This window comes from Megalops cyprinoides, chromosome 2, assembly GCF_013368585.1.
Source record: "Megalops cyprinoides isolate fMegCyp1 chromosome 2, fMegCyp1.pri, whole genome shotgun sequence".
Lineage (NCBI taxonomy): Eukaryota > Metazoa > Chordata > Actinopteri > Elopiformes > Megalopidae > Megalops > Megalops cyprinoides.
The window spans coordinates 25,485,001-25,511,074 of NC_050584.1; the positions used below are offsets into that span (position 1 = coordinate 25,485,001).

Sequence of the window (26,074 nt, forward strand, 5' to 3'; positions counted from 1 at the left end):
TCCTTTCACTGCACCACTATGATGGAGTGCTGTGATCGTTTCTGCATCCGCCCGCTCCTCTACAATGATCGCGGTTTCGATGCTGCTTTCGCACTTTGCAGTGGCGCAGCGCGTTTGAGGCGATCGCCTGTTTGAACAGGGCCCTCTGGACAGACTCCTCTTGTTTGTTAGTTTATTTCACTTTCAGGCTGTGTCTGTCCATCCGTCTCCACTCTGTTCCGCAGATAAGAATCTCCATCACCGCGATCCCATTTGGAGGCACCCTTCTGCGGCAGGATATCCTTTCAAAACCGAGCTGAAATATCATTATTTCATTAAAGACCTCCTTTTGGGAGACACAGAGGAGCCTGCTCCTGCCACAGGTCTCGTTTCTCTGCTTCCCTTCGCCCACATTGGCAACACGCACCCGTCAAACCCCCCGAGAAGACGCCCCTGTGGCGTGGGAAGTTGAGGTGAATGTGACAAAGTGGTTCGTATGGAGGAAAGAAAAAATACTGAGAATAAAATATTTAGTAAGCAGTTACGTTTAATGGACCGCTTGTTTGGTTCATTAACTCTCTATGCAACACTCAAAGCAGTATGCCCATGGGTGTCCCCCTTTTTTTTGTCCATTGCACTCTTGCTTTTGACATCATATCAGAAACATTCATTACACAATGATACAGTTTGGTCCTGTCTTTTTGTCACAATACCAAGTACATAAAGCTATCAGGAGACAGTGATTTTTTTTCTTTTGCAAATCAAACTAGAGAAGGGTGTTTCACTTGGCATACAACCCCCTAGAAAAGAAAAAAACAGTGCTTTCTAGGGCGGTTTGTATGACACAAATACTTAATAATAAAATGCAAATTACAGCACACTGTACCCACCGTACAGTAAAACACAAGCTAAGATAGAACTTGGTAGTTCACAGACATTTCTTAAGAGACGTTCAAAACTTCAGAAATACGTCTGTCAGTTCATGAAACAACTTGCCTTTCCTTCCCACACAATATATGGAGAGGCAGCTTGAAAAAAAGAAAAAAAAAAAATATATATTTATATGTATATAAAGAGAGATTTAGGGCACACGTGAACCCAGCATCTTGAAGGGGAAGTCCACCACTCTCTTGGAATCTCTGCTTAGCAAAACCATTACTAAAACTGACACAAGATGCGCTAAGATACTGCCTGGTCACCAACATGTTTAAACAAGAAGTAGTCGATGAGACGAGAAAGAGCACTTCGTAAAACAGTGGCTGCGTTGGTGTCCGCTTTTTTTACATGGATTTCCCTTTTTCCCTCCCTCCCTCCCCCTCAGCGTCCACGGGTTATGCTGGGAACGGTCCGTTTTGGCGCTTCTCTTGTTCGCTCCTTTGCGCCCCCTGGCCTCGTTAGGAGTCCCTGTCGCTGTCCTCGCCCCCGTACATGTCCGCCAGCTTCTTGAAGCGGGGCCCCCACTCGCTGAGGTAATTGTAGTCCTGGTCGCCCTCGGTGGTGGCGGACTCCAGTGAGCTGAGGGACTCGGCCACTGAGCCGTTGCCCTCGTAGGCGTAGGTGGCCAGCGAGTCGTAGGGCGGGGCCGTGGGGTCGGTGTCGTTGTCCTGCAGCCTTTGGTTGATGAAGTCCCGCACGTCGGCGTTGTCCCGGGACGGGGCGGCCGGCCGCCGCGCGGGCGGGCACAGGGACTCCGGGATGATGTCCCGCCTCTGCTTACTGTCCTCGATGGCCTCTGGGTTGCGCAGCGTGCCGATGTCAAAGGCCTGCGTGTCCTCCTCGCCGCCGCCCTCGTCGTTGTAGCTGACCACGTTGTCCCTCACATCTTCTTTGGACATGATCAGGGGCTCCTTCTTCTTCTGCCTCCGCAGGGCAGCGAAAAGAACCACGATCACTGCAGAGACACAAAGAGAAATAAGAATATAACCACAATCACTGCGGAAATGCAGAAGAGAGATTAATAAGAACAGAAACACCACCACTGTGGAGAGAGAAAGGAAGAAGAGCAGAACCACAGTTACTGCCGAGAAATAAGGACAGAACCAGAATCACCGCAGAGAGAGAGAGCAATAAGAACAGAACCACTCACTGCAGACAGAGAAAGAAAAAATACCAGAACCACTATCACTGCAACAAGAGAAATAAGAGCAGACCCACTATCACTGCAGCGAGACAGTGAAATAAGAACAGAATGAAGACCACTGCAGAGAGGAAGAAATGAGCAGAACCCAGATCACAACAAAGAGAGAGACTAAAACAGAACTGCGATCACTGCACAGAGAACGAAGGATGAACAGGACGGATGAGAGGGTGAGAAAAATAGAGAGGGAGGGGAGGCATAAATAAGGCTGTCACAGACTGGCTGTTCTCATCCCGTGTCTCCACTGAATCAGAGCATGACCCCCACCCCCCACACTCATCCGCATCATAATATCCAAATGACCGGAGCCCAAATGTAGGCACATCTCCTTGTCACAACGTTCCTCTGGAATGAAGGCCTATACATTCCATAAATAACATCTTGGAAGTCCTAACGTGGTTTAAACATAATTCGGCATCTGCAATCCAGGTCTATTAATACAGCATGCATGATGATTAATAGTCAGAAGAGTGCATTTTCAAGAATTGACTACTTTTTTTATATGGGTTGTCATTCTGAACTCTCAATGCAGCAGCTTGTTCCTTCATCCTGGATTAATTTAAAATATTTGCAAACAAGTGTTAAATCTTTATTATACATCATATTATGTATGTGTTTTTATCTGTAGAATTACAAATGTGGAGTCTAACTCTTAACTGTAACCTTAAGGCCAATGCTTAACCTAACCCCTATTTTAAATAGTTCCTTAAAATTTGTCTGTAAAAACACAGCTTCTTTTCCTTTGAACTGCCTGTGCGTAAGTGCATCCAAGGGCGCATGCATTCAGCACACTGGCTCAGTAATGTCTGTTGGCATTGAGGTAGAATTTATAGATTTCAGTGAATTTGTCCATTGAACTTGTCACCACATCAACTCACAGCTTTCCTCATTTAATTACATAGCGTTACTAACTGCCATTGAGCCTCATGAGCCAGAAAAAAACAAGCATTTTCTCATATTCCACTCACATTATTTCTGTCAATATAGAAACACCCTAAAGATCTTAGGACACGCAACACAGTTTTGCTCATTAGAAATATTTTTGGGTAAATCTCAGAGCACACTAAACATATCACTTATGCCATGTTTATTTTTTATTTTAGCTGTACTTATTTATTTCCAGTAAAAGGCACTGGAGTGACAGGAGCCGGAGGGGACTTAGGGGAGTGTAATGGGGAGTGGAGAGTAGAGTACAATAGTGGAGAAGGGACAGAGGGACAAGCATGCAGGCATAAGGATGCAGAGTGAGACAGACAGACCGACAGACACTCACAGAGGAGGATGACAGGGCAAACTGGCCACCAGTGAGATGCTGACAGGCAGACAGGCAGGCAGACACTCACTGAGCAGGGTTAGGACACAGAGCAGGATGGCCACCAGGGTGACACAGACAGACAGACACACGGACACAGACAGACAGAGAAACACTCACTGAGCAGGGTTAGGACGCAGAGCAGGATGGCCACCAGGGTGACACAGACAGACAGACACGGACACAGACAGACAGAGAAACACTCACTGAGCAGGGTTAGGACGCAGAGCAGGATGGCCACCAGGGTGACACAGACAGACAGACACGGACACAGACAGACAGAGAAACACTCACTGAGCAGGGTTAGGACGCAGAGCAGGATGGCCACCAGGGTGACACAGACAGACAGACACACGGACACAGACAGACAGAGAAACACTCACTGAGCAGGGTTAGGACGCAGAGCAGGATGGCCACCAGGGTGACACAGACAGACAGACACACGGACACAGACAGACAGAGAAACACTCACTGAGCAGGGTTAGGACGCAGAGCAGGATGGCCACCAGGGTGACACAGACAGACAGACACACGGACACAGACAGACAGAGAAACACTCACTGAGCAGGGTTAGGACGCAGAGCAGGATGGCCACCAGGGTGACACAGACAGACAGACACACGGACACAGACAGAGAGAGAAACACTCACTGAGCAGGATGAGGACGCAGAGCAGGATGGCCACCAGGGCGCCGGTGCTGAGCCCCGCCGACAGCGTGTAGGCCTCAGCGCTGCACAGCTTCATGTTCCCGTCACGGTCGCAGCTGCACACGCGCACCGTCAGCGTGCTGGTGCTGCTCTGCATGGGGAAGTCCCCGTCTGAGATCACCACGGGAACCAGGTAGCTGCTCTTCTGTGCGCGGTTGAACCCGCTGCGTCGCGTCAGGATGCCAGCTGTGTTGTCTATTAAAACCATATTTATAAGAAGTATTACAGTTATAGTTTCTTGTTGTGACAAAGGTGCTGCAGCTCTCAGCTCGATATTTATGGAAGTACTGAAGTTAATACACTTCAAACGATATTGACCTTGGACAGTGTAACACACTACTGTTAAACGTTGCGGTCAATGCAGAAACCTTTGCTGTTAGCTGAAAATGAAAATGCTGACTGTGCTGGCAACCACTCACTTTTAAACAGCTAGTATCTGTGCGACGCCCCCAGCCCTGGGGGGGTCTACCTTAAAAAGGGGTGGGGTTATTGAAAGGACTCACCTCTGTTGTCCCGGACGGTGAAGTTGGCTCTCACTGAGGCCTCCGGCGCCAGGCTGAAGAAGAACTTGTGTCCTCCGAGCGGCTCGTCGGCGTCCGTGGCACTGACAGTCTGTATCCTCTGCAGGACATTCAAACATGACACTCACTTCCTGCTCTTCAGCTTGGACAGGAAGTACAGCCCTCCCACCCCAGTGTGGTTCACCCTCAACTTTAACCAACCAATCGGAGAAGTGTCACTTTGTTTTAACATGCTGTTGTATTCATTCTGGTGACTGCCAAACTCTTAATACTGTGCAAAAAAATGCTTAAAACTGCCAGCATTGCCAAGACGGAATCAGGCATATTAGTCATTTCATATCCAATTAAGTTAGTGACCATATGGAGCTGGAAGGCTTTCTGAGTGTTTGTTTTTCATTATTCGTCTTCTTGTCACTGTGGGAAAACCTGAACACAAAACATCAAATACTGAGCATGTTCATCCAAGATCAAACACTTCTCTATACATTAATCTGGAACATTGGCTTGTTTGAAACTCAACTGGCTAACAATGTGCATACATCTGACTTCAACTACAGAGTCCAGCAATCCTCTGTTTGGAATCTACTTGTAAAGCACACACAGCCGCTGCTAAAACATACATACATACGCAAAGTAATCAAAGAGGCTTTACTGCACACCCCACCACAGTGGCGAGGGCTTTTCCAAAGGGGGTTGGTTTCGGTGCATTTTTGCAAGGCTCCCATCACACGGACCTGCACTGGGGGAACCGCCAGGGGAACCTGGGGCCGCCGTCCTACAGAGACTCGTGCGCTCAGCGGGGCGGGGGGCAGATGACAAAACAGTCTTTTAGCCCTTCTTTTAGCGGTCACCTTTGGGACACAGATGCGGCCGCCCCCCCTCAGACCGCTCTTCCCTGACAAGGCTGGAGGTGTTGTGACCTTGGCCATCGTGCCAGAGAAGCACCACGGAGCTGTGCGGCTGGGACTAATGGAACTGGAACTGGCAAGCACCACAGACGGGACGGGAAGCGTTGGGGGGGGTGCAGGGCCAGAGGGGAAAGCTGTGACGGCAGAATTGCAAATGGAACAGGGTGGCATCTAATACCGGACATCTAACACTGGACAAACGGCGCTCCTCTCCACCGAACGGCTTGCCGAAAATCATGATTTTTATTCATTTCCATTTTTTCATCTGACAGAAAAAAACAGGCAACCCTTGAAAGGGTGTACAAATCAAAAAAAAGCTCAACCTCAATGTGATCTGTGTTAAAATCAGCCTGCGGGCTAAGCAAACACGCCGTCGCGGAGGGAGTTTATGTTGAATTGCAGAAGGTTAGTGTTGCGCTAAAACTGCATTAACATGTTTATTGCACTCTATTTTAATAAACCAAAAAAAAAACAAGAACAGAAGGTTTATGTATGGCAATGTGTGAGGCTCTGTACTTGTGTCATTTGTTCTGGGCCACCAAAACGTATTGCCCAAGCTGTTTTATGCTACAAGCGAATTAGCATTATTTCAAAGGAGATACGCTGTGTGATGACTTCAATTGTTCGCGTATGGGAGGAAAATACTGAAAAACATCAATCAGGGGAATGACTTGAAAAAAAACTGGAAAATGGTTATTATATTACAGTCTGAAAGAATGTTTTACACTTTTTTTTTACGTCTTGAGCACAGGATCATATACCGCCTATGCTTAGATTAACACCGTGCCACTAGGGTTGATCATTTAGAAGCCCTTAGCTTGCTACATTTAAACAGCCTGTATTAAGCTCTTGCATTTACATACGTTTCCGCTGATTAGCACAACCAGGACTAATAGCTTTAGGATAGGGGAAATATTTCATCTTGTCGGAAAACTTCCTTGGTAAAATCAACAGGCTAATCAATCACCACAGCAGAGTTAGCCAGCCAGTCTATTCATTACTGAGGTCAGCAGTGTGGAACAGAGGTTCAATAGTTGGGCATCTAACCCAGAAGGTTGTAGGTTAAAACCTTGGGTGGGATGCTTCTGTTGCAACTTAATCTGAATTGTATCTAGTGGTGTGTATGGATTGCAGGCACAGTACCAGTCAAAAGTTTGGACACACCTGATTAAGATAATGGGAAACATGCATTCAAAGACATTTTGATCTAAAGACTGAAATGCTTGAAATTTGTTCCTTAGACAAATATAAATAGTGAAGTTGATGCCTTATGTATGAATGTCTTAACAAAAAAATTGTATTTCTACAAAATATTTTTGACTACTTTGAAGAATCTAAAATAAGATTTTTTGGACAAAATAGTAAAATAATAATAAAAAAAAACAATAAGAAAAAAACGTCTATGAGTAGGTGTGTCCAAACATTTACACTGGTACTGTACGTTATAATCCAGTAAATTTCCTGGGATTAGCGCATCTACAAGGCAAACAACATGATCATGCTGCGTCGTACCTGTCCTGCCTTCGCGTTTTCACACACAAACGTCTCGTAGAAGGTGGCAAACGTGGGGGCGTTGTCGTTGACGTCCAGCACCCGGATGTAGACGGGCACTCGGCTCATCTGTATGGGGTTGTCTGTGAAATGGACGCAGGGAGATGACACGCACTCCTGTTGTCATAGCAGCGTGCTGTGTGAATACTTGCACAAACACGGCCCACAGAGGCCTCGGTCAGCACCGAGGCTATTCACACTATAACCACGGCTTGGCTGAATGAGCTTAGCAGTAAAGGGTACGTTCTGTTTTACCCAAAACCTTTACAAACACGGGATACGTCATTATTAACATTATTAAGAGGATGTTTTAGCTGCGGAATTGCAAATGTGGGGTTCAGATAACCCCAATCATGACCTTAAGCCCAACCCTTAACAGCCCAATGTCCAGCTGATGTTCTTACAACATTTCTGTGACATTGTATTGACACATGGTTGCTACCTGCATTTACTAGCAGTTGAGAACAGGAGTAAATTGTGAGATCAGGAGGCCCATGATTCCCGTATGGCTCCACTAATGTCAGCTAGAGCATGTGTGTCAAGACTATAGAATTCATTCCTCAAGCTACGTTGCAAACATGTTAGATGACCATGCCGTGCTTAACTGTTCAAATACCAGCATAAAATTACATGGGTGCCGCTGTGTAGTACAGATGGCATTACTCGTAATTTGAACATGTTCGTCTTCTCCGGTCTGTACTGATAAATTGAGGACCACGTCACACACGCTGGTACTCACTGAACTCCGTGGCAATGATGGACAGGTTGTGCCAGGCGCTCTCCTCGCGGTCCAGAGGCTTCAGGGTGAAGATGCTGCCGTTGCCCGGGTGAATGTTGAAGAGCCGGTCCATGTCCGTGCGCCGGTCGATCGAGTACCTGCAAAAAACAAAGAAAGAAAGATTTGGACCACACTGTGACTCATAACCACAGGCCACCTGTTCCAAATGTCTGAGGCAAACACAAACCCTTGGTGGGAGACAGACGCTTGGCGTATACCTTAATGGGCCGATCCAGTGCAATGTCACATTATGAACCAATCGGCATGAAGCATCTGCACAGCCCTTGGCTATGCACAAGAACACAGCAGCTCCACCCATTATGTGGTTAATGGAGCTTTAGTGTCTCTTCCCAGTAACAGAACACTTTGCCCAAGAGTATACTACAAAGTAAGGCTTTATTTGGGGGTAGGCTGAAACAGAGGTTAATTCAAACATGTCCCTCTTTTCAAGACTTGTTTATGCATAACCATATACTGGCCTGGATGTGCACTAATATAATTAATAATATACTGTATGTATATTAGCACATTGTGTGACTATGAGTCACTACATCTAGATGAGACCAGATTGTGACTGGCAAAACAATGCTGCATTGTCCTAATCCCTCGCAGCAAAGCCAAGTTATTTTCCTCAGCGACTCGAACGAGAGGCTTCAGTCCATAATTTCCGTTTTCTGTGCTTCCTGTAAAACTGCCGGCAATAAGCGGGCTGATAATAAAAGATGGATGAGGTTGTTTTATTTTATTACTTTAAGGCAGAAATCTTAATTAATGTTTAGAACCGGAGGGGCTTCTTCAAGGCGGGCTCGTTTGCGATTCTAATCGCGGGGGCTCGGCAGCAGCTGTAGAACGCTGGCTCCATAGGAGGCAGACAGACTTTGTACAGTTTTTTCTTTTTTTTCCCTGCTTTTAGCCCAGCTGACTGCAATACATCAGAGTGATTAATGGACATCAGGGCAGCAGGACGTCAGCGGGAATCAGAAGAGGAAGTCTTGACCCCAGGGTAGGGGGGTCGGGGGGGGTTTCGGTCATTGAAAACGGTTGAAGCCGATGCACAGAGTCGTCTCCCAGGAACGCGGCGACACTACCTGGCACTCGCGCCTTTCGCAGAAAAGATTTTTCCCTCACAGAGCAAAAAAAAAAGCCCAAAAACGTTTTTTAATCTCTTTTCCTCTACCATCCCTCTCCCCTTTGCTCTGCCCCCCCTCGCAACACCTCGGTTTAAACCCATTTAGTTCGGCGTTTCTACATCACTAATTGCCTTTCTAATATTCTCAGTAACTCGGCCGGTTTGGCCCCTCCTCCTGATTAATCATAGGAGATAATTCCGCTTTAATGCAAGCCCTTAAGTGCTGTTCCCAGCGAGCGGCGGGACTTGTAATTGCCCTTTTTACTCAGTTATTTACACGGGCTGTCCTGGAGCAGAAATGTTTGCTTACTGTACCGAGGAATGGGAGGTGGGGGGCGCTCGATTTTAATAAAGATTCCGACACCCTGCGTGATGCTCGGTGTGTCCTTGCGTGCTGCTGACAAGGGAGGGGGGGTATATCTCAGCAACGCTCTGGGGGCCTCCTCAGCCGAAAAAAGGTGCGGCTTATCCGAGGCAGAGATCTGGAAGCGCGGATGCTTGAAAAGGGCTGATATTCTGTGGCAAATCGCTCTGTGGCAGGCCCACGCAGAGGCAGTGCGGTGTATTTTCCGCAAGCTTTCCAGGGACATGGTGTTTCCTTTACTCTGTGCTGCGTTCTGTTCTTCCAGGCCTTCTCTGGGTTGCCTGTGTGTGTTAGTGAATGTGACACACTATGTCTGAATGCAGAGGATCTGATATCATCGTCACCTTCTGCACACCCAAAGCACAGCCTCAGCTCTGTAGAATGTGCACAACAGTACAGTGTGCAGTATGCAACATGCAGTATGTCTGACCACTGACACTGCACTGAGGGCGAACAGGGGGGCAATAACAGAAAACTGTGCATAGACTAAAATAATATAAGTGTTTGAATTTGTACCAGCGGATGGTAAGCGGTTTATCTGTGTTTCGCTGACAAAAGCAGTAACGCTGAGGAGTTTATTATGTGTAATATTACAAGTGTGGCAGTGGTTTTGCTTACACGCTACCAATACCCCACACGGCTGCTGAAGTGTACAGAGACCAGCACGCTAACCCCTATCCCCACACGGCTGCTGAAGTGTTCAGAGACCAGCACACTAACCTCTACCCCCCACAGCTGCTGTAATCATGAATCCAGCACTCTAACCACTACGCTAACCCTAATCCCTACCCCACACGGTGCTCAGGTGTGCAGAGTCCAGCACTCTAACCCCTACCACACACAGTAGATATACTCCTGAATCCAGTGCTCTAACCCCTACCCCACACAGCTGATGTAATCATGAATCCACTGCTCTAACCCCTACCCCACACAGCTGATGTAATCATGAATCCAGTGCTCTAAACCCTACCCCACACAGCTGATGTAATCATGACTCCAGTGCTCTAACCCCTACCCCGCGCAGTTGATGTAATCATGAATCCAGTGCTCTAACCCCTACCCCACACAGGCGCTGTACCTGATGGGGCTGCGGCTGGCGTCGGGGTCCGTGGCGCTCACTGATCCGACGACAGCCCCCTCGCTGGCGTCCTCCTTCACATCCATCACGTAGCTGCCCCGGTCAAAGAGGGGCGGCTCGTCCACGTCCTCCACGCCGATCTTCACCGTCGCCGTGTCCTTGAAGGGCCCCAGGCTGAGGAACCGCACGTCCAGGTGAGTGTTCTCCACCTGCACCTTCAGCACGTATGCCTTCTTCCTCTCGTAGTCCAGCGGCTGGTCCACACACGTGCACACACACACACGCACACAAAACACAGACACACACAGGTAGAGAAGGAGGTTTCATCAGTTAGATCCTAACTAACAGCCCACACAAATATTCAAAAGACTGCACCCCAATCACATAACATGTTATCATTCATTTAATATTCATGTCAGTGCATATATGTAACCATGAATCATGAGGTTTTATTATTCATGTCAGCGCACATATTTAATTGTAGGGCAGCAGTATAGTATAGTGGTAAGGAGCTGTTCTCGTAACTAAAAGGTTGCTGGTTTGATTCCCTGCTGGGGCACTGCCGCTGTACCCTTGGGCAAGGCACTTAACCCAGAATTGCCTCCAGCTTTACAAATGGATAACATGTAAAACTAAACTATGTTACAGTTCCCGTGGAAGTCACTCTGGATAAGAGCATCTGCTAGATGACAATAATATAATGCAGTATATATGTCTTCTCCTCATAGCCCACAGGACGGAGGAGAGACAGAGACACCATAAACCCTGCAGTCAGCAGCTGGACATTAACTCCCGCTGCTGCCCGGCCCATGTGACCAGACTCCAATCCCACAAATGGATGACCTTCAGCCTCACGCGGATTACATCCCTCAGAAGAATGCTCAGCCCAGCCGCGGCCAAAAGGCCTCAGCGCTATGGCAACGGAGTCTTTGAGGCGCATCACTCATCGGTGTGTCATCGCAGTAAAGGGCCCATTGTGTTACTGTAAGGGTCACATCTGACATGCACTGCTGAGTGCCTGACCTCATCCTAATTTAAAGGACTGCATTCTTCAGACCCTGTGTGCTGTTCATACGCAGGCTTACCCTGGTGCTCAACCTATGTCCCCGCCAACAGCCGCCCCCACCACCCCCCAACCCCCCCAAGAACATTTCATTACATCACATTACATTGCATTCATTTGGCGGAGCAACTTCCAACATAACTATATCAATTCAAGTTGCACTGCATTTGAAACTGTCTATATGCAGCTATAAGCAATTTTGTGTACATAAATACAATAACAATGTTTAAAAAATGTGTTTCTTTTTTTTACAGCAGATTTAATTCAAGCCTAATTAATGGAGTTTGAAACCGCAATCAAATATGGCTATCAGTCTCGGAAAGAAAAAAAAATCCAAATGTATTATATATCCAAATACATAATACACACGCACACATATGCACAGAATGTGCACAATAAATTATTCAGAACGAAACTGATTCCGTGCCTAAAACATAAAAAGGACCTTAATTCATAAAACAGACTCGCTGGGTGCTGTGATCACAATGGAGCTCCGATGAGTCCGTATATGAGAAAAGGCACTGCCGCTTTAATATGACAGGCTCATTTAATTGGAGGTTTCAAAGATGGAGAGGAGAACCTCGTCTTGAGTTACGTGGATTTTTGATCCCCGGCAATCATCTCGGATTATGCAGTTCCGAAGGTGCTGGGGAGTGTCAAACGTTTACAAACAGCCGCTGAAGGTAATTATGCCTGTTTTTTTTAACTCCAGCCTGAAAGTTCCCGATCGATCCGGAGCCCAAGGACGCGGTTACTGGTGATGCGGCTTTTCTTGCATAGCGCTGCACTATGACGGGGAGGATGAGGAAGCATCACCTTGCTGATACATGCCGTTAAAATAACCTTTCCATGCAATATCACCGAGGGGCACTGGCAAAACAGAGAATGCACGTTCAGCTGTACCAGCGATGCTTAAACCTTGAATTCAATCATACAATGAAATGAAGTGAAAGTGCACATTAATTAGAATGTACAAATAAATTAATGCATAATGATAACACAGTACCAGTCAAAAAAGACATCAAAATTATGAAATAACATAAATGGAAAAGTGTTAAACAAATCAAAATCTTATAGTTTAGATTCTTCAAAGTAGCCATTTTTTGGAAAGAAATTCATACATAGGCATCAACTTCACTATTTATATTTGTCTAAGACAAATTTCAAGCATTTAAGCATAAGTCTTTAGATCAATGTGACTGTGAATGCACGTTTCCTACTATCTTAACCAAACTGTAATTCTTAGATAGTGTTACAAAGTACTGATTGATTATAATTGTAAGAACAGGAAAGGGCAATGCCATGAAATGGGCAATGTGATGAGATTCTGTGCAATAAGCATAACGCACATAGTACATCCACTTTCAGAACAGACGTAGCAGGGATGATGCCCAACTTCTGGTGTCTGAAACCTTTTCCCGCTGGCTGAATTCTTATTCCAGTGATTACCTTTTTCACCATAATGACGCCCTCCTGCGTGCTCCGGTTCGTCACAATCTCAAACACATCCAGGCCATCACCGCCGATGATGCTGTAGTCCATCTCGGCGTTCAGGCCCACGTCGGCGTCGGTGGCCTTCAGCCGGCCCATGGGGGACCCCACCTCTGTGGACTCGGGGACGCTGAAGTGGTACACGTCTGGAGGAACAAGGCGAAAACCCGTCTCAGAACTTGCACTGAGGTGACTGCTGGAGACTGAGCGTTTTGAACTGAAGCACACCTGGAGCATTGCATTCACTGATCAAACTGGTCTGATATAGTATGCTTAAGGCTGGCTTGTTGTTTGGGGGGGGGGGGGGGGGGGCTAATACACACCTGGTACAATGTACAAGACTGATTAAACTTGAATTGAAACTGAGCTTGGTATGGAGCTGGGTGTGTATGTGTGTGTGTTTGTGTGAGTGTGTATGTGATATAGCAACAAACTGCTAAGGGCCCATTTTATTCTCACACTCTCTACCCTCTCCTGGGGGGTCACAGTTACTTAACAATAGGTGGGGGCAGAGAGTGAGAGAGAGAGAGAGAAAGAGAGAGTTAGAGAGAGAGAGAGAGAGAGAGAGATTGTAAGAGATTTAGAGAATATGATGAGAGAGAGAGTTAGAGTTATAGTGAGAGAGAAAGAGAGAGAGAGGGGGAGAGAAAGATTTAGAGAGTTATATCGAGAGAGAGAGAGAGAGAGAGAGAGAGAGAGACAGAGAGTGTGTAAGAGATTTAGAGAATATGGTGAAAGAGAGAGTTAGAGAAAGGGAGAGAGAGGGGAAGAGAGAGAGTAAGAGATTTAGAGAGTTATAGCAAGAGAGAGAGAGAAAGAGAGTTAGAGAGTTATAGAGAGAGAGAGGGAAAGAGAGAGATAAAACCCACAGAGTGTACTCTTTTCATTTAATAGGGATTACCGGCCTGATCTGATGCACTTTACGGGAGACCCGGCGCTCCATCATATGGCTCTACATTTAATTATTCCCCGACTTGAAGAGACAGCGACGGCAGGGCACAATAACGGGCCGCATCCCAGAGCGCCCGCTCCCCCACCCCGCTGTAATTCAAATTCATTTCGAAATTGAGACCAGATGGAGACCGCCCGTGTCCCCCACTCTCTCCCCTTATCACAGGGTTCCAGGGAGGGCGGGATGAGCCGGCTGGGGGGTTGAAAGGTGTGTGTGTGTGTGTGTGCGCGTGCGCGCATTTGTATGGTTGTATATGTGTGTGTGTGTGCGCGCGTGATGCTTACCCTTAGGGAAACGCGGGGGGCTGTTGTTGACATCCGTCAGGGTGATGTTGACTGTGGTGGTCCCGGATAGGCCGCCCATCTGGCCCGCCATGTCTTTGGCCTGGATCACCACCTGGTAATGCTCCCGATTTTCCCTGTTCATGTTGGGGAGGGCTGTCCTAATGATTCCTGGGGAGGACAGGGGTTGGCAGAAACAATTAACAGGAAAATAAAATAATCAGTTACACTTAAGAACTTTGCGTCCATCCATGAAGAGAAATGTGAGTCAGTCGAAGGACACAGCCAAACGGGATGGGTAGAAAACGCACTGCCCTGCAGCAGCAGATACAAGGACCATACTAGGTTAATCCTCCTGCAGAACAACTTTTAAAATGATCAAGAAATGGAAATTCTGCTTCTGGACTCAAGCAATCTCAAGAAAGGCATAGAGCTGTGAGAAATCACTTTATTATACATAGAGAGAATGAATTTTTTTCACTTTCTCTGCAATCAAAATGACAGAATTTTAAACATTCAGATGGGACAATTTCAGTTTCTACACACCCACTTCAGAAGCTCAAACACAACAAAAAATCCACAATTGATTTCAGAGAGCATGTTGAAACAGAACACATTTATGAATGGATAAATGCATACTATTAACATTAATGTAAATATATTTCTTTTAAGATGTGTAGTTCCCTCTCTCAGGCTTTTTTAATGTTCTTTTTTAATGTAGTTGTGTCTTCTCCCTCATACTGCTGAGAGATCTGACACACACACACTCCATTTTATTCAGTATATCCAATATTATACATTCAGTTTTTATTACTCTAAGTCACAGAGTATGAGAGAAATTTTGCCTGCTCTTCTATCTGGTTTCAGGGAATACCCCTGACACTCAGACATATTTTTATCGTTTGTTTTGATCGTGTCCTCGGATGAGAGACAGTGAAACTCACACTAGTGGTAATCGAGTTCAGATGAAACGCATGCCATGCCTCCACTGAGAGAATTGGCGAGGGCTGTTGTTTCCGGTCACAGGCTCACATTTGAAATGTTCCTATATACATTATACATCTCTCACCTTGTAGCAGGACGTATTATGCATTTTCATATCGTAAGGAAAAAAGGATGCAATTCCGATCTTCGTGGAATAGACTTCTTTATTTACAAGAATGGCAGCTGTCAGAAATACGTGAAAAGCACTCTGGGTTCAGCGGAGTCAAATTGAACCCTGAGGGTTCACTGAAAGCATTCTTTATACTGATACAGCGCTTTGATCAGGATAGACAGCAATTAAATAACTATCAATTTAAGAGTGGGAATACATGTGGTGAAATACCAGGGGTTTGGTAATGACATTTTAGCTTTGATCAGGATAGACAATAGAGTACGTGTGGTAAAATACAGGTGTGGTAATTAGATTATCTTCCCTAGCAAGAACTCTTCTCAATCACCCATCACCAGTTTCTTTAGAAGTATCAATTGCCGCAATGGCTAGCTGCGGCCAAAGTGAGATTTGAAGTCTGTGAGCAGAACCGTGATTACAATAAGGCCATCTAGACAAGTGAATACAGGTATTTGCATACCTTAAGTGAGAGGATCTGTGCTCTCTTATGCTGCACTGAGTGAGCTGGTTTAGGGGATTTGGACCAAAATATTACATATTCATTATATTATTGTCATTTAGCAGACTTGCATAGGTTACAACTTTATCCATTTATACAGCTGGACATTTGTTGAAGCAATTGTGGGTTAAGTACCTTGCCCAATTGTACAACAACAGTGGTCCAGTGGGAATCGAACCAACAACCTTTTGGTTAAAAGCCCTGCTCCTTACCACTATATCATATTTCTGCCCACATATTCGTATTCTTATTCTTCTTCCTATTATTATTATTGTTATAGCTATTGTTGTAATAAACTACTACTACTAATAATAATAATAACAAAAAATGTACAAATTTATTTTTGAAACATCGCTGCATCTCAAACAGCACTGCCATTTCAGCCATCGAACTCAAACACTTTCCATTAATTTACTATTTATCCATGCAAATAAGGCAGGAGAGCTCCACCTGAAAGACGCAACGACTGTCAAGAAAAGACCAGCGCTGAAGGACAGCGACGCTCAATGGAGCCATCTGTCTTTTCAAACCGTAATGAGAAAGGGTTTCAGTTAATACTGCTTTGGCCGTTCAGCAGCAACTAAAAGAAAAAAAAAAAAAGTGCACTCCTGAACAACGCGTGGGCGTCCTCTCAGATCCAGTCTTTTGTCCCATATAAAGACCTCCGTCTCTTGCTCTCCCCAGCTTCTCGTCACTGCACAGCCGAGCTCTCCACAGCGCAGCGAGGAGGGTGCTCTTAAAGGCCGCATCAGGGATAAAGCGCGCAGACCGTAAGCCGCGCGCTAATCTGCAACGGGCTTTCACTTTTTTTCGTTGTTGTTTCCATTTCCATTTTATTTAAATAACGACTCGCACGGGAACGGTTCCAGGGCGCACATTAAAAATTACTCATTTTGCAGGCTACTCCCTGCAAATGGGAGGTTCATCCAAGGCATAATTCTTCTATCTCCTATATTATGGCTTGGTGTCTGCATTGGAATAATTGTTTTGTAAAAAAAAAAAGAATAACATGCCCAGCACTGGGGCTCTGATTATACTGACCTGTTGCGGACTCCACGGAGAAGTAAGGCTGCCCCTGCAGGATGCTATAGACCACCCTCGCACTGTTGCCGTAGGTGGCGTCGTCTGCGTCGGTGGCCGTTACCTGTATGACAGATGTGCCTGAGAGGGTAGGAAATGGGAAGAGGTCAGGGGATTCACCTAAAATAAACATGTACAAACATTTGAAATGATCTTCTTTCATCAGTCTTTTTTTCACTTTTTAATTTAATGTTGTAGCCACCCTACATTTACATTTCATTCTTTTATCCAAATGCTCTTATACAGAGCGCCATCCAGCACAAAACAACATAAGTGTATCCATTCAAGCTGAATGGGTGACAGAATCAGACCGGGCTAACAATATTCCCAGATCAGTGAGTGTGAGCATAACACTATTCAAGCTCTAGTTAACTTCTGAAACCTGTCTAGACTAGGGAAGCCAAGTATACTACATATATATCTGTCACTACATCACAGAATCCAGCTCCAAATGAATGAAGGAATGAACTGTAAAGCCAACATTAGGACTGCGTGGTCTCTAGTTAGCTTCATCTATTTTGCCCAATGGTCTGTATTTTCTTTTCACTGGTATTCACCCCTCTGATAATGCATACCTACAGTATAATGAGGAAACCTGTTTTTTATGTGCGTTGAGGCCTGTGTTGTGGAAAGTGTTGGTAAGCTATTGTGGAGGAATAGTACCGCAGACTGCCTCCACTTGTCACTCTGGGAGCACTGTGAAGGAGCAGTCTATGTAGGAGACCACTGAGATTATGAGTTGGGGACCAGACAAACAACAGTCTTGAATCCCATCGAGAACTTCTGGGACCAAACTGCAACTTATGTACCTGTGAGAACCTGCTGGGAACTGTGGACTATCTGGACCTCTGTAAATGTTGCATGGAATGTGCCACTGGCAGGACACTTCCAGACCTTGTTCAACAGAGTAACAAGGGGTTGTGCAGAGGAACAGATACCTCTGAAAACATTACGTTATTTTTCATTTGGCAGATGCTCTTAACCAGAGTGACTTTACATATGTTACAATTTTTACATGTTATCAATTTATACCGCTGGATATTTGCTGAGGCATTTGTGGGTTAAGTACCTTGCCCAAGGGTACAGCAGCAGTGCCCCAGGAGCAAACTGAACTGGCAACCTTTTGGTTACAAGCCTTGTACCTTACCACTGTACTATACTGCCACCCCAGATAATGACTCGTTCTCTTGGTCACGCTATCTATGATCGCACTATCGAGATATACACGATGAAGCTATAATCTCGCAGGCAAGTAATTCCACTTCCCATAGTTTTCTAAAATGTCTAGTTTTAGATTAGCACAAGGTAATTCGGTGATGCTTTGAAAGGTGTTTTACATTCACTAGCTGGTCTGGGAGTATTGTTGACCCTGTCGGTCTCTGTTGCTCATACAGCTTGCATGGACACACTTCTGTTCTATTGTGCTGATAGTCACTCTGGATTAGAGTGCATCCTAAATGCATGTATACATAATGTACTGTAATGCTGCCACAGCCCACTTAAGTGCAATGTACCATAAGCTTGACATTTATGTTCTGGCAATAAAGTTTTACATTCAAAACCTTCGGATGATTAAATCATCTTAGATATATTTTGATATTTTCCTCCATTATTATTTCCTTAAACCCACACAAGCGTATTTGATAATTTGTTGCATTAACTGAGTCCATGTTGACTTTGCTTACACATTTTGATATTTTTTTAAATCAAGCTAATGCTTCCTTTTAAAATCAGGTGTATGACAAAAACAAATTTAAAAGAAATTTCCTGTTTATAGAATAGCCCTGGTACAGTGCATTCTGTCTCAGAATGAACTAAATGTATTAGTGTCCTGGCTGCCCCTTTTTGGTTTTCTTGTATAGACAATTCTTATCAGGTAATCGTCTCGGTAGTCAGCTGGGAACGATGCCAGCCTTATAGACAGTCCACATTTAACTGCTTCCTATTACTCCATGCTCTCATTAAATTTGTCTGCTCAATTCAATTTGTATACGCAGTTAATGAGGCAATATCCGGGCTGCCTGAACCATTAAAGTAGGGGAGAAATAACATCTGACCCACAAATATGGACAGTAAGCATATGTAATACATGTGTGTGTATATTGCCCACAGGCCTCCCAAACAATGAAAGGTATGCTTCTGATAAACTACTGTTCGTGTTCAATGCCATTTTACAGCATGTACATGTACGGATGTAAGTAACCCAATTTTCACAGCCCCCATCCCCCTTTCGCTCAGATCACAACATGCCTTTCTGGCCTTGTTTTTCTGACACTGCCGAATACTTTGGAGGGATTCTTTCAGGATCAAATCTGCAAAGCAGTGTAATGCTCTTAAAGGGGAATTCGGTGATTAAGAGGCTTTTCAAACATGACAAGTTCAAAAATATATTTTTTTTCAATTTTTGTTTTCTTTCATTTGTTGCCATTGTGGGCTTTTGTGCATGGGATTCAACCAAGATTAAAAGGCGAGACTTGTTTATCGATGAGCCACAAAACATCAATAGGCACCAAAAGACTGCTGGTTCGATGCCCTGCTGGGGGATAGCTGTTATACCCTCAGGCAAGGTACTTAACCCAGAGTTGTCTCAGTAAACATCCAGCTGTGTAAATGGTCAACATGTAAAAACTGTAACCTATTTAAGTCACTCTGAATAAAAGCATCTGCTAAATGCCAGTAATCTAATGCATTGTAATCTGGATCATTAAGGATACACACGTGCATTTACAGAAACACAACCAGACTTGAAAGGTTCAAACCATACCGGTATCTGACATTTCTGGGACGGTGGCGGTGTAGACCTCCTTGGTGAACTTTGGCTCGTTGTCGTTGATGTCGTGAATTTTGATGATGAACTCGGACTCGGGCTCCAGCGGCCGGCCCGTCCTTTTGTTGACTGCCTGGGCGCGGAGTGTGTAGAAGGCCTTCTCCTCTCTGTCCAGCCTCTTGGTGGCGTGGATGTCGCCTGAGTTTTCGTCAATCAGGAACAGGCTGCCGGCCCCGTCCCCATTGAGGACGTACTTGACAGTGCCGTCCCCCCTGTCCTGGTCAGAATGGAGCTGTGGAGGGGACACTGGAGTGAGACTCAGGGGCAACAATCTCTGCATGCCTGGCTGACATCTCCAAATGGATGACATCCCACCACCTGAAGCTGAACCTCAGTAAAACGGATCTCCTCTTCATCCCAGCCGGCCCTTCCCCCCTGCATGACCTTTCCATCACCTTCGATGGCACCACAATACCATCCTCTCGGACAGCAAAGAGCTTGGGCGTCACCCTCGACAGCAACCTGGACTTCAAGGAGTACATTGCTCGCACGTCACGGACCTGCCGATTCCTCCTCCACAACATCAGGAGGATTCGCCCGTTCCTAACCACATACGCGACGCAGCTCCTTATCCAGGCCACAGTTCTCCCTCGACTGGACTACTGCAACGCTCTCCTTGCAGGCCTCCCAGCATGCACCACCCACCCTCTCCAGCTCATCCAGAATGCAGCTGCCCGACTGATCTTCAACCTCCCCAAATTCTCCCATGTTACTCCCCTGCTGAAATCCCTCCACTGGCTTCCTGTCGCTGCCAGGATCAGATTCAAGACCCTGACCCTCGCCTTCTCTGCAGTCAACAGGACAGCCCCTGCCTACCTCCAAGAACTCATCCAGCCCTACACACCAGCCCGACCCCTACGCTCAGCAGCAACTGGACGCCTTGCTCCCTGCATGGTCAAGGCAGGAGGTGCTCGTTCTGCCAGACATCGGCGTTTCGCCTACATCGCTCCCCAGTGGTGGAACGAACTCCCGGTCTCGCTACGGACAGCTCCTTCACCCCAGTCCTTCAGACGGGGCCTGAAGACGCACCTCTTCAGACTCTACCTGGACTGACCCAGCACACAATTGCTGCCCCCCCCCCCCGCCCATCAGTGCTGTAAATTGCTGTGCTTTTTTAAAATTGCTGTGCTTTTTAAATTGTGCTTTTAAATTTTGTCTCTTGTTGCCGCCTTAACCCTGACGCTCATTGTGCCGTTTTGAAGTTGTTGAAGTTTGCCGTTCGAAAGTATATCGTACTAGTTGCCCTTTAGGCTGTAATTGTAAAAATCTGATAGTACTGCGTCCTCAAACAGACCTTGCTCTCAGCTGAGAACTGTCTCATTGTGGAACTGTACACATCCTGTCCCCGTACTGTCGCTGTACCTACTGTATGCACTTTTGTAAGTCGCTTTGGATAAAAGCGTCTGCTAAATAAATAAATGTAAATGTAAATGTAAACCACATGCTCTACAGCAGTGTTTCTCAATCCTACTTCTGGAGGTCCACTGTCCTGCATATCTCCTATCTACCCTTGCTCCAAACACACCTGATTGTGTGATTAACATGCTCTTGATTAAATCAGGTGTGCTCAGCTAATCAAAAGTGCCACTGATGAGTTCAGTCAGGTAGGTAGAGCAGGGAAAGATGGAAAACGTGCAGAGCAGGGGGCCCCCAGGAGCAGGATTGAGAATCAGTGATCTACAGTATAGTTCTGGAGGAGTGGAGAGGACACTTTCACTGTTTCTATGTATTCATGGCATTTCAATGGCAACACTGTAGCATAGTGTTAAGGAGCTGGGCTCGTAACCGAGAGGTTGCTAGTTCCATCCCCTGCTGGGGTACTGCTGCTGTACCCTTGGCCAAGGTACTTAACCCACAACAAGCCTCAGTAAATATCCAGCTGTATAAATGTACATGTAAAAATTATAATCTATGTAAGTCACTCTGGATAAGAGTTTCTGCTAAATGACAATAATGTAATGTAATTCTCACAATACTCTCTGATACTTGTATCTCATGGTCTTTCCCTCTGACGTTTTGGAACAATATTTCAGTGACACACTCTTTAAAACAAATGTTCTAAAGTTCATGATAAAGTATGATTACAAAGTGCCAACCTGTGACTGATTCAAAGGAATTTAGCCTAATTTACCAATTTAACATTGTCTTGCAGAAAAGGCCACTTTAACTGTGGAATACTTCTGTGCATTGGAGGCTTCCAGTGATAAATTGGCCTGTCTTGCACTGTAGCACATTTGTGTAAGGATAACCTTTAAGTCCTCTTTCTTCGCGGAAAACACACATCGTTAATACGCGTTATGATGTACGACTTCGGCTAGGCATTTGATTTGGTTCCGGACATTGTGTCAACACTCTGCACCAGAGCAGCAGCCCCGAATTTTCTATTGTAGCTCAGTTATGACGCAAGTCCCCCCTGCTTTGAAAACGGAAAGGAAATCGGTACAAGGACCATTGCTGTCAACCCCCCCAGCATGCTCCTCTGCCCAGACAACAGCTTATCTGCCTGTGACATTTTCATTCAGGCATGAAATCCCTTCAACATATTTACATCAGAGGAAACTCACGAGAAGAAACTTGTACGCGTTTTTTACTTTTCCCTCCTCCCCTTTCACCCTCTTTCCCTGAACAAAGTTACGCTACACAAGACTACACAGGATTACAGGAATGAGAGCAAGTGGGCAGAAATGTACAGTACCAGTCAAAAGTTTGGACACACTTGTGTTACTTTATTTTTAGTATTTTACACATTTTAGAATAATAGTAAACCCATCAAAACTACAAAATAAAATGGAATTATGCAGTAACCAAAAAAATACAAACAAATCAAGACTGTCTTATGTTTTAGATTCTTCAAATTAGCTGAAAAATCATTTTTAAGATTAAAGAATTAAAAACTTCATTATTCTTTTTTTTCGCCGAAGAAACAAATTTCAAGCTTTTAAGCATAGATCTTTAGATCAAAATGTCTTTGAATGCATGTTTCCCATTATCGTAATCAGGTGTGTCCAAACTTTTGACTGGTACTGTACGTTAAACGGAATCAATCCAAAATGACTGCAGTTTTACAGATGATGATATTATTGAGGTTAGTATATTATTGAGGGTATTATAGTGGCTAGATTGAGGATGGGTGGGGGGGGGTGGTAGGGAGAGGCAGAAGTTGTCCTTCGAAAATTAAGCCAGAGCTCGGCAAGTGGCCTAGGGGCAAACCTTCGTAAACCGCTCCTGGGGACAGGCAGGGACGTCGTGGCGACGGACGAAGGTGCTCTCCTGGAAACTACTGCTACTCCTCATGACATATCCGCTCTTGACTTCAGGTGCCTCGGAGTCTTTATTAATTCATCACGTTGTAAGGAGGCAACGCCGTGGAAAAGAGTGTCTGTCTCTTTGTATAAACATCTTTTATCACTGTCAAGTTCATCGGAAGATACTCAAGACAAACAGCGGAGCGATAAAAAAAAAAGCCCTTCTCCAGCGAGACGTGCCGGAGGGAGCGGTTTACCGAGTGAACAGAGGAAAATTGATTAACCCCCATCATTATGCTTGCTGTTTCTACAGCGATGCCACCCCTGAGACCGCCACCGCAACTCCAGCTGCAAGTATTATCGAAATCAGAGGCCGGAATGACTGTATTATATTGCCAACAGTAGAGTTTTCACAATAGATGTGGCCGCATGCTATGTTGTGTAACGGCCACAACGGAAGAGCAACTTTGATAATGTTACCAGAGATAGAAGAGCAGCCCTGTGAGTGGTACCGGCTCACGGAATACCACATGAAGTCTCTGTGCACCCAGAACCCCCTCTCCCCCACCCTCTGTGCTGCCACAAACCAGAAAAAACACACACACACATGCACGCACACACACTTTCAGAAATCAATCCGGCAGCCCACGTGCATTTACAATGCTCTGTAATCGATTTTATCGAAAATGCAATTAAACCCTCATGGCAGTGGGGGTGTGTGGGGGGGGCTTCTCCCATGTGGGTGTTTTATAAGGCCACCAACAAACATGCTTGTCCCTTGCGGTGCCCTTTTCCCCCCCACCCCCTTGACCCGATTTGCAAAATGTTAAAAAATGTCAGAAAAAGCTGCCGTCACCGGGGTTTTGCACTGACTCTCTAAGACTAGCTTCTCTGAGGCTCTAAGACTAGGCCCTTATGTAATTCTCAGTCCTGGGGCAAACTCGGCAATTGGGGTTCGTCCTTGTCCCAAATCAGCTAGGCTAAGATAACACTGAGTAATGTTGAAGATGTCCAAGAACTGCTAATTGAGGACTTTGAAATGCATGCTTTTGGCCTGGTGCCCATACGCTTGTTTACACAGCCAGTTAAATGCAACCCAGTTCAGATACCGCTCAGATACAGGTCGGATATTTTCGCTGAGTGGTAACAGCAAAAAAAAAAAAAAAAAGCAAGCATGGTATCAGGTATGGGCGTGTTAGATTTGGACCATGTGTATGTGGAAATAAATTCAATACAGCCCTGATACCTCCCCATGCAATCTTGTGCGGATGCCCAGATCGGATGTATTTGTTCCTCTTCACGGAGGTGATCTGTCTGTGGAAACGTTAAGTATTCCTACATCACTCTGTTTCTTATGGCTTTGCAAACATCGTGTACTAACCAGCACAGGTTACTGATCCCAAACAGATGTGCCAGTGTTCGACCTCCCTGTTGTAGGAGCCACCATACCCTAGCTCCTACATATTTCTGCACCTTTATCGACTGCCGAAAGGCTGAGTCCCGGCATGAGAACCTTGGGATTAAGCAGGGGATGAGCAGTTTCGCAAAACACTCAAATATTTCCCTCTTCTTCCAGAAGTTAGTGATGTACCCCCCCACCCCACCCCACAACACACTCACCAGTCATGGCTCCTCCCCTGCAACCACTTCTGTGACCTGAGACAGCAGAGAGACCAGCCGTATATGCCAACATGGCAACCACGGCTCTCCTTCTTTTCCTCCCCCTGCTCTTCAAAATGATCTTGGTATATTCCATGATTTTTTTTGTACCTCGAGGCAGACTTAACATTTGACATATTGTCCAGATGACTTGTTCATCTGTGCATATGAGTCATTTCGACCATAAAGTTCATTTAAACACAGGCATCGGATTTGGGTTGCTCTGAAAAATAAATATAAACAGTCTGGCAAAAAAATAGGATACGGACAAAATACTGAAACCAAGCAGTAAGGCCTGTTGTGTAAACGTGGTCTAAGTCATGTTCTGATTTAAGTATAGCCCCGCTGTCGCTCATATGTCCTATAATGGGGGCTGGCTGCTATCCGTTATCTGAGGATACAATCTTGTACCTTTTAATGAAATTAATTAGAATAACCAGCTTCCTCCTGCTACTAGTCAACCTTTAAGGTCATCTCTCCCTGAATTTGCTCAGCTGAATCTGTCATGCCATTCTGCCTGTCTGTCGGTTCACAGATATATTAAAATATGTTATCTTTTAATTAAGTCTTTTTTTTCTTCATACTGAACTCACCCTTTTTAGCTGAATTTATTTTCTTGTTCAAATAAAGCTGGGTTGACCAAGTTCAGAGAAAAAAAAAGAAATAATAACGTGAGATAATGCCATTCAGAAGATCCTGTCAGAGTAGTTCAAGCGCTTGTAGGCCTATAGGCCTATGGAGGTGTGGTGGCACCATCGCACTCGGGCTGTGTATATATATAGATATACGCATAGAGTTCTACTTCGGAAGTGCCACCAGACCTTTTGTGCACACCTGTCCCCACCCCACGCCATTCTAATGCCCATGTGCATGCGCACACACACACATACACACTAGAGATGGGGGAAAAAATCAATTCAGTTATATATCGCAATTCTTTTGTGCGGCGATTCATGCGCCACACTGACTCCAAAATCAATTTTTTAATCATTTTTAATTTATATATGTTTGAATTCGAGGTGAAGAAACTTTGCCATTCCTCTATAATCCTACAGGTAGCGCGATCTAAACTATTCACACATTGGCAGGCAGCACAGCATCCCGTGTGGTAGGACTCCTATGAAAGCCAAAGTTCCTCCATACATTCGATTTAACCCCTTTCGCACATACGGTCACACCAGTGTGATTTGCCGTTTATCGCGTATGCTAAAACTGGTGCGATTAGGACACTAGATTTGAAAAACTCTACCCAATTTTAGCTTTATTGCTCAAAGTGATTTAATGTTAAAAAATATAGCAAATGCTAACTGAAAGCAATGAGAAGCTTAATAATGCTAATGAAAACATAACGAACTTAACATAACACACGCGCTACATAACATACAAAAGGGTTAAAGGA

At 45.3% G+C, this 26,074-nt stretch overlaps 1 protein-coding gene across 1 annotated transcript in view; it reads right to left on the reverse strand.

Moving 5' to 3' along the window:
• Positions 1-1,339: 1,339 nt before the first annotated feature.
• The window catches only part of LOC118772468 (cadherin-10-like), a 50,372-nt gene continuing 25,637 nt past the window's right edge, over positions 1,340-26,074 (reverse strand). The window contains exons 3-12 of the mRNA XM_036520831.1: positions 19,709-20,003; positions 16,906-17,025; positions 14,255-14,422; positions 12,977-13,164; positions 10,465-10,718; positions 7,855-7,991; positions 7,077-7,198; positions 4,639-4,756; positions 4,079-4,330; positions 1,340-1,870 (exon numbers count right to left, since the gene is read on the reverse strand). Coding sequence (XP_036376724.1) covers positions 1,374-1,870; positions 4,079-4,330; positions 4,639-4,756; positions 7,077-7,198; positions 7,855-7,991; positions 10,465-10,718; positions 12,977-13,164; positions 14,255-14,422; positions 16,906-17,025; positions 19,709-20,003 — 2,151 coding nt within the window. The 3' untranslated portion in view covers positions 1,340-1,373. The remainder of the gene's footprint in view (positions 1,871-4,078; positions 4,331-4,638; positions 4,757-7,076; positions 7,199-7,854; positions 7,992-10,464; positions 10,719-12,976; positions 13,165-14,254; positions 14,423-16,905; positions 17,026-19,708; positions 20,004-26,074) is intronic.